This window comes from Lygodium microphyllum, chromosome 27, assembly GCF_053477565.2.
Source record: "Lygodium microphyllum isolate KBCC chromosome 27, Lygodium_microphyllum_v1.1.10, whole genome shotgun sequence".
Taxonomy (NCBI): Eukaryota; Viridiplantae; Streptophyta; class Polypodiopsida; order Schizaeales; family Lygodiaceae; genus Lygodium; species Lygodium microphyllum.
In genome coordinates this window covers 94,590,120-94,607,594 of record NC_141161.1, presented here as the reverse complement: position 1 = coordinate 94,607,594, position 17,475 = coordinate 94,590,120, and the positions used below count along the sequence as shown (strand labels likewise).

The window sequence follows — 17,475 nt, the reverse complement described above, 5'->3', positions numbered from 1 at the left end:
TATGCAATGGCCTTCAAATTTGGTAAGTAATGGGTCTTATAAATACCTATTGATGCATATGTTTCTCTTCTACTAAGTGCATGACATTTAATGGGGGGATGTGCATGCCCAATTTCCTTGTATAGGACCTACAAGCTATCATCTATTGTATATTGTCCTTTCTAACTTTGAGATATCTGATCTCTTTCTCTCTTTCTCTGTCAGGGGAAGAAAGGACCTAATTTGAGGTGTTAGCTACATCCATGATGAGGGATGCTTGTGAGGATGGATGATGTTCAATACTAGGGATGCGGACCTCAAGTTCCTTCGTGATCTAGTCCCACGCTGCAATAAGCTATGTATGTGGTAGATCCATTCCAAAAGCTCAATAGTTTTTTGGAGTTTGGGAAAGAGGGCTTCACATGTGGCAGGTGTCTAAACTCCTTTTGATATGTTGTATGCATGTCTATAGCAGTAGATACTCAAGTTTTATTATAGAAGGCCCCATGGGAACGCCCCCTTGATGAAGCTCCATCTCTCAAGGCTTTTGCAGGCCGATCCCCTCGTGCCCCGCGCAGCTCTCCTGACAGAGGCACGCGTGCCTATTGCCATAGCTCCCTCCCATCGAATATATACATATACCTAGACAAATAAAAACAAAAGAAAAGCAGAGGAGAGGCCAGAGAGACAGCAAAAAACAATCCTGCGCTTTATCTCTCTCACTCACTCACACTCTCTCTCCCTCTCTCTCGTCTTTCCCTTCTCCCGCGGGCCTCTGTATTCGTGATCCTACTTCCAAGTTCCATTCCTCTGCGTTTGATCATTCCCCCATGTACGTGTCAGAGCTCTGCTTTAACTAATCTTATACCCATCGGGCCAATCAAGAGGTTCTCTCTCTCTCTCTCTCTCTCTCTCTCTACCCTAGGCTATATACTCATTCTTCCTTGTCTCTTTCCTTCTGCTTTTCCAACAAACATACCGCTTCTCTCTTCTCTTACCACCTAGGTATTCTCCGAGCTTTCATGCATCGTTTCCCATAACCCTGCTTTAGTCGATCTCTCGCGTTGCTATCTGTTCTTCTGTTTTATGCTCAAACTCTCACCGGCTTAAAACTACATGAGAGGACAGGTAACACAGCCACACATACTAAGCATCAGCAAGCTTCTTCATCGACGCCACTTTAAGGTGATTGATTAAGCATCCTCATGTCTCCCCATGCACAGAGACCCCGTTCGTGTTTTTATTATTAGGTTAAGCGTACCCGAATTATACATAGCTGAACGTAATATGCACGGTAGGTTACAGGTCTGAAACTGGTTTGAACTTTGGAAATTTCTAAGGTCCTAAGGGCCGTTTTCTCACTATAATTTTGCAGGTTTTGTTTTCTGTGGCAGCTGAGCTTTCCACGAGCGGGGGTGTGATGTTATGTCATCGATAGAAATACGTGCTGATCAGCAGTTAATCGCACATCGGAGAAGCGCGGAGGTGGTATTATTCCCTATGCTGCAGCAATATGGCCAAGATCAGACAGAGAATCAGGCCGGAGAGGATGATCAAGGAGTAAGCCAAGATCAAAATGATAATTCGAGCAATCAACCAAGCGCTGCAAACTTCTCCGGAGACTCTGATCTGACGGCCGAGCAGATGGAAGTTACTGCAGAAGAAGGTGGCTCGAGAAGCAACAACGGCGGCGGGTATGGAGAAGAGGGGGAAGTAGACGGGGAAGAAGAAGAAGAAGAAGAAGAAGAAGAAGAAGAAGAAGGAGAGGCGGCCATGGATAGGGTAGATGGTGTAGCCAAGCCCGAAAGGGAAGAATTAGGAGGAGAAAAGGGATTAGCTATGTCCGATCCCGCCAAAAGCAAAGGGAAAGCGTTTGATGACGAGGACCACACGTCGTGCATGCAGCTGATCACACAGTTGATGCCGGGTGCAAGGAGAATATCAGACGGGGGTGCTGCGCCTGGTGCGCCTGACACGATAATCAGCGCAAGTCTGGATACGGCTTTTGGTGGTGTATGTCCATACAGTACTGACAGGGATGACCGGAGAGGCGAATCGGATCAGGAGTACTTATGCGACGAGAGCATGCTGGAGCTCCGGCTGGGCTGCCCGGCATACGGCCGATCTCCGGGAGTGATCAGAAGTCCCCCCGTCGGGCAACTAGGCGGCAATGGCAGCGTCAGTGAAAGCGCTGCAGAATATCCCGATTCGGGCAGTGCTGAGCCGCCCAGCCACAGTCAGCCGGTCACCTTGCAGCTTCTACCAGTCAGCACGAGTACAGTGGGGAACACAGCCCCGCCCGCAAAGCCACAATATCACGCGCCATATCCTCATCAGCACCCTTCCGCTTATCACCAGTTGCCGCAGCATCATCACCCGCCGACACTGGTCAGGCCGCTAGCCCTGAGCTGGGGCTCCAGCCCCCCGACGTCGGATCTGGTGGCCGCCATGCCACCTTCCGCATCGGGTAATACCTTCCACATCGGGCAAGTGAGACATCCGGCCGCGCAAGCTTACAGCCTGCCCGACGTACGCAACCAGCTCCACCGCGGCTTCGACGGAGACCTAGTGGTTGCAAGTCAGCGGCCAGGCTCGGCACCCAACGGAGGCTTTGTCACGACGGCACCGATGATGACCAGGCCTCCAACCCAAGCGTACCCTTGGAGCGGGCCGGACCCGACAGTTGAGGTGGCGCGGCCCTATTGGCAAGGACTGGTGCGGAGCCTCACATCAGCCGGGTTCGGGCCCGCCGGCCTGCCAGAGATGAGATTTCCAGCGGCCAACGAGAGCCGTCGGATCTCAGCTCCGGTGCCACCACCATCGTCGCAGCCGCAACAGTCGCATGGCTACATATCACCATGCACACAGGCGGGCGTCAATGGCGACTCTCTCCAACGTCCTCCCTCCTCTCTGATGCATCACCTGCGTCTGTCTCGTCCCCCTCCTCGTCGCCACCCGGGGTTCTGGCTCACCTTAGAAGCAGCTCCCACCAACTGCTCGTAAGTGATGCAGCCATTACATAACCATCTCTTCGTTTTCCTTCTGAACATTTTCAACACCTTGATTATAACTACTGGTCATCTTGTCACCATGCTGGTATCCTATGTTCGCAGGGACGATGACGAGCAACATGGTGCATTTCCTGCTCTCCAGAAAATATTCATGCGGATCAGGTACCTCCCCCCCCCCCCCCCCCCCCAAACCCACAATCAAGAAGTACTTAGTGATGCTCTTTGTATTCTTCTTCTCTCTCATCCATCATTTGTTTCACATATTTCTATAGGGATGGCCAGATGCAAATCTCCGTCATCAAGAAGTACTTAATGAGGAAGCTCGACCTCTCAAACGAAGAAGAGGTATGTCCTCTAAGCATTGACAGTCACTGAATTAGAGCTCCAAACCAGTTAGAAGTAAACAATGCAGTGCATTTTGGATTTGTGCTTGCGCACTGGAATGTGTGCATTACTTCTCTTTACCACAGGCCTCCTTATCAGATCCTACGATTCATACAATTATGAAAAGCTTTTTAATCATCTCTTTCATCATATGCTTCTAGACGTTGCTCCAGATCTCCCATTGCTTAATATATTATTGCACTTGAAACCATCGTATCATTTTAAGTCCAAGGACTACAAGTATAACACCTAGTGAAGCATGACTCAAATTGTGGCAATAAGATAAGTCTATTTTCTGAGCTAGAGAGCATAATCTCTTAAGCTCCTAAGCCAATTTAGGCTGCCTAGTTTGAAAGCTACTTTAATTCTAGGCTTGTAGAGTAGCTTAATAGTTCAAGTCCATAAATTGAAGAGCCCTTCCACATTTCCTAAGCACCCAAATGTTGATTATGAGACTATTATTACATATTTATACCACAAAGATGGAAGTGTAGCATATCAATCCAAAAATAAAACGATTCTAAATTTTACTCTATAATTTTTTTACCATAAGGAAAATAGGTATCCATAGGTTGCATGTTATCCACGATCAATTCTTAGATAAGGAAATTGAAAGTAACTTGAAATATAGAGGGTTTACATATGTGAAATCTTTGAGATCCTAGTCCAAGGAAAATATCTAACACAAATAATTTGTATTGTCCTTCATCTCGACATAAGAAAGTAGTTGCAATATACTTTTAATATGCTAAAAGAAAGTGCACTAACATAAAACTATAAATTTCAAAGTTTGCTCGAGATCTAGTCCTAATGTGTCACAAAAAGGATATGCGTATATCTTATTGACATCTCCTAATTATCTTTTGTAAACATGTATATCTAGCTATTCTCCCTTCAAACACAATAATCTACTTTAGCATCACAAAGATGAGACTAGTTGAAATCACAATTTTCATTATATTTTTTAATGATAACTAGAATGACGATAAAATATAAAAAATTCTTTACCATTGAAAGGACACTTTGACGTGCATGAACAATGTGTATTACTGAAAGTTGTGAAATTGGAGACTTGGTTGGTCGATTAAAAACAATGTCATGCATAGACCTTAAATATTATAGTTCTAGGAATCATAATCACTTCAATAAGAATCAAAACGCTTGAAGAGACCCCTTCCTTCAAATGTAAAATCATTATGAGAACCTTGACACCATAATGGATAGATGATCCTTGTCTAGCTATGTTTATTATTGCATTTGTTACTTCCTCCTATACACATTGGTACTATTTGTGAGCTTGCTTCTAGATATCTAGTAGATCCAATAGGAGGCCATTGAGAATGTAGAAATATCTATTTGGATTATTTCGTTCATTACAATATGAATTTTGAGACCAATAAATAGTCTCCGAGGGGGGTCACTCATAAATCTATGTGTGTATCACGTGGATTTAACTTAACAGATTTTTCAAATACCATTTTCACACTTTTTTACATACAAAAGGATAATATATAAAGGGTTTATTTATAGTTTGAATAGAAAAGGATTGGACTAATTCAGAAAAAATTCATAAATGAGAATGTTTACAAATAGGCATTGATCACACATCATCTAGAGGATATACATATAGTGAATCCTTTGAGTTGATAGTATACTTGAATGGTTTCTCATGGTTGTAATACTTGTGATTTTATATACACCTACAAATTGTTGTTAGATGCTCCAAGTAGTACACAACCTTCCATATTATCTTTATATGATATCCATAGTGTGGAGTCTTTTGAAGCTTAATTCCTATAATTATAAGTTGTCCAACATTAAATGATGACCTAGAGGAGTTGTATCATCTATTTGTACCATGCATTCCCTAAGATTCTACATGTGAAAAGAAGAAATTAGTTTCCCAAAATCAATCTAGTAAGAAAACATGGTTACCCATTGTCATAGGCCCAACAAACCTTGTATGAATGATCATTTAAATGGTTGCCTATGTGTCATCCATTTTAGCATACCAACTAGATATCACTTAAACCATGTCCAATTTGGAGTATTTTCAAGCTTAATTTCCATTACTATAAGTAGTTCAACATTAAATGATGACCTAAAGGGGATATGTCCCATGTCCTCTCTAAGGTTCTATATGGGAAAATAAGAAAATAGTTTTCTAAAATCCATCTAGTAAGAAACCATGCTTACCCATCGCCATAACCTAGCAAAACCTTGTATGAGTTATCATTTAAATGGTACTCTATATGTCATTGATTTTAGCATGTCAACTAGATATCATGCAAACAACTCAATTTCCTTTGCTCTTCTTGGTATAGATTGTATCAATGGAAATAGAAACTAGCTATTTGTTATTGTCCTTGCACTCCATATGCCAAAACTACTCAACTTCTAGGAGAAGCCAAGTTCTCTCTAGAAACAAGACATTAGATATCAATCAACTATACATGATTTGAAGAAGTTTCATTATTGAACAACTTCTTATTTGAAGGTATTCCAAGGATAGAGGAGTGGAAGTGGATGTGTGGATTGGGATAAATTGAATTAGGAAAGGCTAGCAAAGTCCACTTTTTAGAGTCTATTTCTAAATTATTAGCTTGATATCAATATTCAATATCTTGCATCCTACCTTACATTCAAGATATTGATAGCCAATCATAGATTGATTTAAACAACCACATTGTAGGCTATAGGAAACATGGAGGCTATGAGAACTCCTATTTTTTGTGAAAATAGAAACAACTCGTGGTTTAATTTTGGTAATTTCTTCAAGGACTCCTCAAGTTGATTCTTAAGCAAATTCCATTTAATATGTGGGTCATTTTACCCTATAAATAGTTTAAAGTGAGATAGCTACCACATTTAAAGTTTGACACATGCTTTAACCATCTCTTTAGATAAATTCTCAGGAGTTAATCATGATACTAAGCTCAACAATTATGTGTACGGATTGGATGAGAATCTTCTATTTGAAATTGTATCTAAAATTACACTCCTCCAGTCACTTGCAAAATATTGATAAGCATAGAGTATGAAGAAATTCCAAAAGAGAATCTCAATCAAAATTTTGTGGAAAATGAGTGGAAAACACTATGTTACTCCAATGGCATAAAGTTTTGGGAGTTACGATAGAAAAAAATCATCATATCTCAACCATTAGGTGGCATTTTCATAGTTAACATTGTTTAATTGACTCATTGGATGAAATATTTGGAAAGAGCTTAAATAGTCATGAATTTTCTTACTAATTGGATGCAAAGAATGGTTTTCCTCATGGAGAATTTCTTGAAGAAGCTTATCCTTCAATGCAATACGTGTGGCAAATGAGTAGGTGTCGTATTTCATGACTATCCATATATAATTTGAAAAAGGATCATTCATGCTATTAAAATGGGTATCATTAGATTTCTTCCATTAGTAGTGGTTCAATTTTGATACTCGACTAGTCACTCTAGTTCATCCCATAAGAGAATTTCAACCATTAGAAAGGTAGATATTTTGTTAAATAAAAAATTACTATTTTTAATCACTCAAATACAAGGGAATATTTAAAATGACAATGTTATCGCATGTGATTTAATATGCACATAGGCTTCAATATTATCATTTATAATCAATAGTTTAGGTGATTACATTGGTGAGCTTCTTGAGGTCTATATTTTATAAACAATATCCCAAATAAGGTACTAGAATTTTTTTCACATGGAAATTATCCCTTAGCAACTTCAAGATGGGTTCATTTCATGTTAAACTAAGGTCATCAAGTCATGGAAGAAATGAACTCTTTAACAATTGCTAGTCATTTAACATTTTTCAAGTCCCTCTAGGATGCAATATCTTGGAGCTTTCATGGGCAATGGTTCGACATGGCATGATGTAAAAGATGTTTGTAGAGACATTCAATATGCCAATAACTCACGTACAATATACTTAAGTCAAGTGGATTAGTATAGCCTTCACCAAACCCAAATGCCAAATCGATACATGTTATGATTATTTTGTAAGAAGTTGAGCTAAAGGAGAGATAGAGAGATAGAATGCAAGAGAGAAAAAGAAGGAAAGACTACTATAGGAGAGAGAAAGAGGGTAGAGGAGACAAAAGGAGAAAGAAGCCATGAAACTTAGATAAGAGATTGAAGAGACGAAAGAGACTAAATTGTACTATGCTAAGGTGAGAAGTGAAATTAGTCTCTTACATCTTTAATAATATATGTGGGCTAGTGTGGCATCAAGTAACTAGTAAAATATTTTAAAAAATAGATGTCTAAATTTTCTTCATTACAATCCATTCCCACCCAAATGTTTTCTTTGTTAAAAAAAAAAGAGAGAACTTATTACAAAAACTCCAAGTAGAGGAGACGAAATAGGGTACTCTAGGTAAACATGACAAACGATCTTACAGTCTTAAAGAATATTCAAGAGAAATGTTGGATCTAGAGTTGAATATAATGTTATGTATGTACTTTAGTATTGGAGCATAAAGGTTCTAGATTGATCCAAAAATTTTCAACTATAAGCTCATTAGAATTGTAGTCATTCTCTTGTTCATTGTAGACCTTGCTATAGAAAATCTACTATAACTTTTGATGGGCTGATCTAAATAAAGTGTAGTAAAGCTTCAAAGAAAGGTCATTTGGATTAGTCTTAGTATATGTAAGCTTCATTTCTCTATAATGGATTTAGAAATTGAAATAGCTTAAAATAGAGAGTTGTTTTAGAATTTATAGTGAAACAAATCTCTTAACTTGCATAGTTTTCATATACAATATCTTTTGGAGACATGGAACCTACTCAACGATTTTAGCTACATTCAGAGCTTCTTCCAAAGGTAATGCTCCCCATTAATAATACCTTGAAACCTCAAACTTAGTAGACTTCTTGGACCTATCATGCTTCCATAGAGGTAAATATCCATGCATTTCAAGTTGAAGTAGAACTATCTAATATTTATTTGTAAGCTTATCCATCAAGATTAAAAGGAACACAACCACTTGGATTAAAAGGGAAGTTATCAAAGCCATGAAGTGGATCATAAACTTGATTCGTGTCATCCACATCCTCCACATATGAAAGTGAAGTATCCATTGCCGCAACCTCTAAATTCTCAACAAAGGATATGCTATTAACATTTGCCTTGTTATATATATATGCGTTTAGAAGCATGGTCCTACATATATTTCTTTACATACTTGTAGCATAGACCTTCTCTGTTGCATTCCTTGAAAAAGTTCCATTGGAATAAACTTGCCATTGCTTTGCTTAGAATATGATATTGGTTGATTCTCTGTTTTGACTTGGTTTGTGGATTTGAATTCTTTTGTGGCATTGAAAGAAGGGTATGTAGGGATCCATGTACCATTAGCTTGAGAAGTGAGCCCTCCAAAAATACGGCACTCACATTGTATCCCCCTATCAATAAAACCATTAAAATATATGGATCTATACAACTTTGATTGACAAATTTCTAATTCAAATCAAAGCTAAGTGACCATTGATCTAAAGTTGACAACACTTATCCATAGTCTATCCTTATCTGATTTAAGTTGCAATTCCACTATTTTTGCCATTTTTATCTCAAAATCTCTGCAAGGTGATGACTCCACTCATGTGCACCTTTGTAAGGGATAAATAGGAGTTCAAATGCACATATATGGGCTTTGAATCATTAAGTGATAGGCAAAATTTCTCTTGGGATTGGTTGGTTGTACCCATTCAAGATCTTGAAGAGGGAGAGTCACCTTTCTTTCTTCCCACTCTCTTCCTTGGGATTTTTGATCTTTTTCCTTGATTAATATTAGTCCTTTTGTCGGGGGGTTCACTATATATATATTCTCTATATAACGTGCATTCATGGCCTATTTATAAATATCCTAATTTGTGAAATTTTCTTGAAAAAAACACAACTCTTTTTTATTCAATTTGTAAGTAACCCCTTTATATGGCACCCTTTTGTATGTAAAAAATGTATAAAAAATGTGTTTTAAAAACCCCTTATTTTGAACTCACGTTATATATACATATATTCATGAGTGACCGCCCCCCCCCCCCCCACCCCGGGTCCTTTTAATAAATCCAATTCTAGTCATTCCAAGAATAACATGATTCTAATGGATTCAATGTAATAAAAATCTAACTAAATGAATTGGAAATGGAAATTGAGGCTTGGAATAAATTACATAAGAATGGACTTGACTAAGCGAATAGAGATTTTGAAGATCCATAGGCAACAATGGTTGAATCCATTGACAAGAATGAAAAATACCATGAAATCAAGGGGGTAACTCATAAAAATGTAAATATATCATGTGGGTTCAGAAGAAGTGATTTTTTAAATACTAGTTTTATACATTTTTAACATACAAAAGCGTGCCATATAAAGGAATCTTTTATAGAGAATAGAGAGGTTGTGTATTTTGAGGAAATTTGTAGATAAGGCCCTATTTTTAAATGGTCCTTGAATGCATGTGATATTGAGGTTTTACATATGGTGAATTCCTTAAGACTTTGAATGGCTTTATAAATCCAATGACTTTGGGCAATTGAATGATTCTAGTGATACAAAGATTCAAGAGATAGCTTTAACGATGGATCTAATCTCTCTTTAAATAAGTCTATTTAGGTTCAATAATAGAGGATTCAAAGAGATTAAGAGAATTTGTTGAAGACCGATTCATTGAAGCTGGTTGAAACTTGAAATGCTCAATAGCTTCCATAAATTGATCCATTTGCCATGGGACTTCAAAGATAACTATAATGTATCCTTCTAATGCTCCTTGTAAATCTAGATGACAGAGTATTTAATGTCTTCGATCTTGATGATCCCTTGAAAGAGTGTTCAATGTTTTCAATCTTGGTCCATCTATAATTTTGGATGAAAGAGTGTTCAATGTCTTTAATATTGATGATTCCTTGAAATGGCTTAATGTAGATGATTCCTTTTCTTAGTCAATGAACCTTTGTTATAGGATAGTGAAGCTTGATAATGAGTTTCAATGTGTGCCTTGCTATTCATATGGTTTTAGAGAATCAAAATGCCAATAATCAAGAGGAATAGATGATCAAACATGGCAAATAAATGGCCAATATGAGGTTAGTAGAGCAAATGGACATGAGGGATGACTTGCTAATAATGGAAGAAGATGAGCTATAGTAAATAGCATGGATCGCACCAATGTTTGCACTTAGAAGACTTATGCAAAGATGAGCCAAAGGCTACCACAATGATTATTTGACTTCTAGCAAATGAGGCTTGAAAGGTACTCCAATGATCCTTTTATTCTTGTAGGTGATCAATGGAGAGATATAGGTTGAAAGTTTCCACTGATGCTTAAAGAGAGGCTCAAAACGAAGCCTACTTCAAAAGTAGAAGTGTTTTCAATCTTCTACAAGTCTTGTAGGCCTCCCTTTTACCGAAATGCTTGCTAAAACTAGTTCAAAATGAGCATTTTTAATTGGTTTTTCTTTTACCATGTCTATCCATTCCTACTTTGAAGAACTCCATTCTTGAGTCCTCCCAACCATGGAATGTCCTTGAATCAAGCAAATGTACCTTCGATGGTCTCTACGACCTATACTTAATTTATTGAATTCAAAATCGAATAAGATATAAAATGGCTCAAATGCTAGTACTCTGATACCTTTTGTAAGAAAATTAGCTAGAGGAGAGAGATATATATAGAACACACGAGAGAGAAATACTAGAAAAAGAAAAACAAAGAGAGGAAGATGAGAGAGGAAGAGAGAGAGGCCATGAAAGCTAGACAAGAAGCTTAAAGATAAAAGAGGTTGGATTGTATTATGCTGATGTGGAAAATTAAATTAATCTCTCACATCTTTATATACTCATGCTAGTGTGGCACCAAATATTAATGAAATATTATTAGAAGTACATGTCTAATTTCTCATCATTACACCATCTATTATGGCCTTACCTATTTCTCAAGAAGGCATGTAAGTCTATCTATTGGAGGTGGAGATACAAGCAAATATTACTTTATTTCAACCAAGATTCTATATGCATTACCACAATTCGTTCAAGTTAATTCATGGCATATATGTAAGCTACAAGGGTCTATAAGACTATTAATTTGTAACACATTTCATGGGTAATTGGTGAAAAAGTATATTGAGGTTGATAAAAACCAAGCTCTCTCAAAAACTAAAGGGAGTTCAAATTTTGAATAATGAGTTCACTCCATAATCGAAGAGGGTCAAGAATTTGAGGGACATACTAGATACATTTTTAATCGGTTGCCAAAATTTTGGAATCAATGGCTTCATTTAGTTGAGATTGGCTCTTATTGCTAGTAAAAATCTCAAGAATGTATGATGCTAGCTTAGATGTGATATCTAGTTGAAGGCTTATTCAATCAAAGTTGGCATTGAAAATCATGTAGTCTCATATTTTAGTGTTAAGAAGACTCAAGGAAATCAGAATTAGCCTATGTTTATTATAAAAGGAGAGTAGTGAGAATTTAAGGAAGGTTGGCAAGATCTTTGCAAGTTTTGGAATCTTTATATACTTCTTGAGAAAGTGACTATTGCAACAATATTTCTTAGCAATATGGCAAACTCTACAAAAACGTACACAAGAGAAATGGAGAACTAGCTTAAAATGTTCAACTTCCCTCTTGAATGAAGATTCATAGTGCTTTCTACAAGATCGAACTACTAAAGCCTTTTCTTGGCTTTTCAATGGATTAGGTCTAGGATCTTTCACCAACCTTTGAGGATTGCATCATTAATGTCCATGAAACATTTATTAAGAAATATTAGATGTCATCTTGTTATGGGATACTTCACCATGTTCAAAGGTATGCCTATTTAAAAACATCCTGTGAACCTTATGTTTTCAAAGAGGCTGATAGAGCATTATTTTGAAATTCTATTTTTACTACCCTACAATTCCATTTTGATAATAGAAAGTGATTCTCTATTCTAGGATAAGACTATTTTTAAAAATATTTTCAATGACTCCTTGAACATTTCATTTTTTCCAATGATTTAGTAGACATTCAAACTTCTTTTGCACATATGATTCCCATTTGATTGGCCTTTTATTTGATGAGCAATGCCAAAATCTTAGCTTTTTTGCGAAGTTAAAATTTCATGAGATGATATATCAACAATATCAAATGGTCAATGATCCTTTGCATATTAGAAGATTGAAGCTATTAACTTATGTGTCAGGAATAATGTTTATTGATACATAGTCTCTCAATTTGATATGTCTATTTGCTTCCTTCACTAGAACAATGCATAGAAATTGATAGTTCTAAATAAGGAGACTTTAGCATAAACATGCTACCAACTAGAACATTACCTAGAAATGGATGACAATAAAGAGACTTTGGGATGAAGATGTTAACATTAACATGTTGATAACATTGAGTAGCCATGTTGGGCACCTAATACCTATTCATGCTCATCATGTTAGGATTAGTTAGCATCAACATTAATACCACAAATCAACCTTGTGATGTATTATTAAAAGAGATGAGCGGATTTTTGTAAAGCTTCAACAAACCATGACGAGCTTCTTTATTTGCATGGTGCACGTAGAGGGTGTAAGAGAAGCTTAGTGGACTCTAATTTGTACATATCGTGTTCTAGAAGAGATATATTGAATCATCCAATCTTTCTATTACTAAGTTGTATTGGCCTTTAACATAGACCATTTATTGGAGACCATTTATTGGGGTTGTTGTTGAGAACTTATATATTACATGGATCAAGTTCTTTTCCCTTCAATGGGCAAGAGTAGTTTGTCATATGAGGTATTACTTGGACCCTCAACACTCAATAGTATTGTAAAAATTCTACCCATAAGTTCAAGGGTAAATTTTCCCTTTGCTTAGGAGCACTTCTAGTATCTAGACGCATATATGACATGCTATTGTTACATGCTTTGTTTATTGCATAGATTTGGTTGTTTGTCCTAGTTTTAGGAAAGCATAGTCTTAATTACATGTGGCTATAGGCCTAGAATTTAGGATTTGTGGACAATCGGTATTCCTACACTTAGTTCCCCTATAAACCTTAAAGAGTACACTTGTTTTAGTTTATCATCTATTGTTTCTTACCTAGATGGAGAGGACATGACATACGTAAGAAAGAAGTTTTCTATCACTCGAAGCAAAGTTCCCCCTTGCCACTTTCTCTTGCTAACACGCAGACTTATACAACCCTCACACATACATGCAATATGCATACATAAATAGAAATACATATGCATGCAAAGACATAGTTTTATGAACAAGTGCAAGGTTTCGATACGTATATGCTTGCACAGAATATAAATGGATGCATCAAATTACTGCATACAGACATAGACCTATGCAGATAGGTCGTGCTTGCATATATTGTGTACGATTGTCTCTCCGCTAGCATTTGAATGTTAGCAGAAAACTGCTGCTACAGCCGTTTTAGTAGCAGCGTACTAGCGTTATGAATGCCAGAATTACGGCGCCCTGCATCCCAAAGAGTTGTTTTACTGCGACCTCTGCTGTGGGTGATGCGGCCAGGTCTAACATACGTCATAACCTTGTCAAAAATTCCACAAATGCTTTACAAGAAATTGGGGCACCGACGGTGACAAAATTAGAAGAATTAGGGTTTTGTGTGGTTGGTTTTCGGCTTTCTGCCGTCCCTTATGAGCCGAACAAGGATTTAATTATTCGGATTTGATAGACAGGTCCTGGAATGCCTATTCGAATCATGGATTAATATGACAAAGGCCATATTATTGATAGACAGATCCAGGAATGCCTAATTCCAATCATGGAATAATATGACAAAGTAATAGCCATTGCAGGACAAGTTTGATCAGAATTGTGTCTTAATTACCCGGTGTGTCCCGCCATCTATCCATCTAGCTTATCTAAGCCTGCAATCAACTATGCACTCACTCCTGAGCTCTCGGCTTGATCCGAGTTCTAATTTGCCTCCCCAGGAATTGGATATGATCGCGGGCAATGAAAGTATAAGCGTCTTAATCAATCTAGTGGAGATTTCTAAGGTATTGCGCTGTAGGATCCAGTTTGTACAGTGATCTAAAGCAACTGCATGCTCGTGCATTCAGCAATCACGGTATACATAGTCGGTCTCTCTGGCCAGATCAACTGTATTCCCTTGACTGCAATAATGCTTTGAGTGGACTAGCAATAAGTAAGCCGGCGCCATGTTGCATGATATTGCACGATTGTGTTAATATTGAACACCAGTGCATTGGGAGAGACTAACCATCAAAGAGATATATGTTGATCATAGATGATAAGAAGACGAGACCAATACATATTGTGACGAGCGGCTACACTTGTTTATTTGAGAGGGCGTTATTGCCCTCGGGATCACGTCCATTCCAACATACCCTTGAACTCAAACGCTCTCCCTTAGCGATGTAGGCGTCTGAAGGCCAGCTTTGTTATTGCATGCCTCGAACTAAAGAGAGATACATCGGCCCATCCTCCTTTAGGAAGTTTTCAACCCTAACCACATGTTATACTATCTACAAGCATGTAATCCAACCTATCTAGGATGAAGTTGAAGCTTGATTGCCTTTTAGGATGTCTTTTGGCTCTAGATTTCATCGTAGAGTATTTGCAAGCTTGTAATGAGAACTGTAAGGGATCTGCAATCACAAGTGTGATTGTCAAAAGGAGAAACATGAGCATCTACTTGGACATTTGGATGAAAATTGGAGCTTTTATTGAGCTCTCACAAAATCTCTTCCCCTCAAGAGAACAGAGATGAAACGGGAAATCAATTGGGAAAAGAAGAGCAAATGATGAGGTAATGGTAAGGGTAGGTGCATTGTTGGTGAAGGGAAGATGGAGGAGATTTAAAAAGGAAGGGGTAAGCTCTTCCAAACAAACCTCTATACTACCTTGCTATCCACACGAATGGGAATCCTCAAAATTCCATTACATGATAAGTAAAGTTAAACTATATTGTTTTCAAGACAGCATACATAATTGGATAGCACCTTCCCTCCAAATATTTGTCAACAAATCACAAACAAAAGACAACATATCATTCTTAAAGCTTTAAATGCATAAGAGTGGGACCTTGATAAGATGTAGCCTATTTTAGTGCAACTATCTACATGTATGCATTCATAGATGAAATCACAATTAAAGTAGACAAACACATGGGCCAAGAAATGATTCGTGCATACCCATTCATGAGTGAAATCACAATTAAAATGGACAAATATATAGTCTTAGGCAAGAATTAAATGAGCACTTACAATGTAGAGAGTTTTGCTGCACAACTGATTCATGGGAAGCTTGCTATCTAACCATGATTCTCTAGACAATGAGCATAAGTAGATCTTCCACTAAAATAATATTAAGCTTTATGCTTGACCAATATAGCACCCACTAAAAATGTGATTGATTAATGTGACTCTTGCCATCTAGCCATGCTATTGTCCAAACTATGAGCATTGTTTGATCTTGCCTTATTGTTGATTCATACACTGTTATGCAACTATATCCTAAACATGGACATTGGACTCCACTCCTTTCTATCACTCATACTTAAGGTTTGATAGCATTGCCCTTTAGGGCATATGCTTATACAATGGCATGGTAACAAGGTGGTGCAAGTCCCAACAAATTAACAACTCTTAACTTCAATTTTCCACTTAGCCTTGAAATGTGTAGATATCTTTCTTTTTTAGGAAAATGATTTTATTTCAAAAAAATAAAAAAAAAGAGTTCTGTGTGTGTGTAAAAAAGGGCGATGCTCTTGCGTGTGATAGTGCATCCTTGTTCTTTCAAAATTTATATCTAACATATGAATGTATAACCACAATTTTTTATCTTCATTTTGGAATGTTCTTACTTCACTTGAACTTAACAATGTCATTGACACTCCAATATCATAGAAAAACTTTTGTTGCTTCATAAATGACAAGTGATGATGATCATTGTAGCCATATTTCATTTCTTCTAAATTTCATAATGTTCATAAGAGACTTGTTCTGATCTAATGGTTTTTCAGGTGGAATTATCATGTAGAGGCAAGATCTTGGCATCAACATTGACTATCCAATATGTTCGTGACCAGCTTTGGCTAAGTACAAGAGGTTTCTTGGAAGGAGAAACACTAGGATTTCGTTCCACAACCAATCACACATTAAATTTGAAGGACCAAATTATGGTTCTATCTTATCAAAGGCATACAAATGCTCTTACATTAAACTTATTGCAATCATGAGCACATCCATAGAGTTTTCTAGATTGACACAATTTAGTTCATGTATTAGCTCTTAATTCCATTTCCAAGAACTTCAAAGAGACTTTGAAGTTTTTGGCAACCATTTAAAATAGAGCTAACACTAGAAAATTTTCATTACTTATTACAAATTGTATATAATTGTAATAAGATTTTTTGGTTGCCATTGCTTGATTAATTTTTACAAGAGCATATGAATCTAGAAGGCTGTTGCCAAAATTGTTCAAGATGAAGCAAAATAATTCAATAAGACATCGTCTTAGTGATGTATTTAGTATAATCTTGGGGTTATATTATATTCTCGAGTATAAGGAGTTGAAATATTGTGAAATGATGTTCCATGTGATAGCTCATCTAGATAAAGGGTTCACAACTAAAAATAATTAGTTTCCACAAGCATGGTAATGAAATATAGTCTAGCCATTAGTTATCCATTTTTTAATTGTAAAAGGGTTAAGAGATTTTGTGAAAAAAGTTACTTAAACATTAATATGGCCAAACTTGGAGAGACACCAATGTTGTTTTTGTTTTATATTAATATTATTTTCTCACTTGTTGATATGCATGTCCTTCATATTGTGGCAAAACCCTCACTAGAGAGAGAGAGATGTGATCATTTTCAACTAGAGCCTTGTCCTACCCCTCCAAATCCATATGTCCACATAAGCTTCATGGTCCTTGAGGTAGCCACTTTTTGTAGACGCATGTTCTCAAGTATCTTAAGTGGTAACATGCTTAAATTAAGAGTATAAGTTCATAAGTGTAATGTATTTATGAACCTCCTTCTACATAGAGATAATTAAATTAGTAAGGGAGAAAATGATACATAAGAACACCCTTTAACAAAGGAAGTTTT

The 17,475-nt window shown here is 37.2% G+C and overlaps 1 protein-coding gene across 3 annotated transcripts; it reads left to right on the top strand.

Annotated features, from left to right (window-relative positions):
* Nucleotides 1-550: 550 nt before the first annotated feature.
* LOC148012614 (uncharacterized) lies at nt 551-16,818 on the top strand. 3 transcript variants are annotated; one of them, XM_087668848.1, is made up of 5 exons: nt 551-866; nt 1,355-2,978; nt 3,093-3,152; nt 3,263-3,335; nt 16,386-16,818. In XM_087668848.1, exons 2-5 carry the CDS (start codon nt 1,405-1,407, stop codon nt 16,599-16,601), a joined length of 1,923 nt encoding a protein of 640 aa, XP_087524974.1. In that variant the 5' UTR covers nt 551-866; nt 1,355-1,404; the 3' UTR covers nt 16,602-16,818. The 3 variants fall into 3 exon arrangements, with proteins under 3 accessions (XP_087524974.1, XP_087524972.1, XP_087524971.1); XM_087668846.1 differs by having other exon boundaries at nt 551-1,164; nt 1,374-2,978; XM_087668845.1 differs by having other exon boundaries at nt 553-1,164.
* Nucleotides 16,819-17,475: the final 657 nt, after the last annotated feature.

Bases quoted from the DNA above. Each gene is read 5' to 3' on its own strand.
- LOC148012614 (XM_087668848.1), top strand. From the start codon at position 1,405: ATGTCATCGATAGAAATACGTGCTGATCAGCAGTTAATCGCACATCGG. The intron at 2,979-3,092 runs GTAAGTGATGCA...CTATGTTCGCAG, and splicing joins GCAGCTCCCACCAACTGCTC to GGACGATGACGAGCAACATG. The intron at 3,336-16,385 runs GTATGTCCTCTA...ATGGTTTTTCAG, and splicing joins ACCTCTCAAACGAAGAAGAG to GTGGAATTATCATGTAGAGG.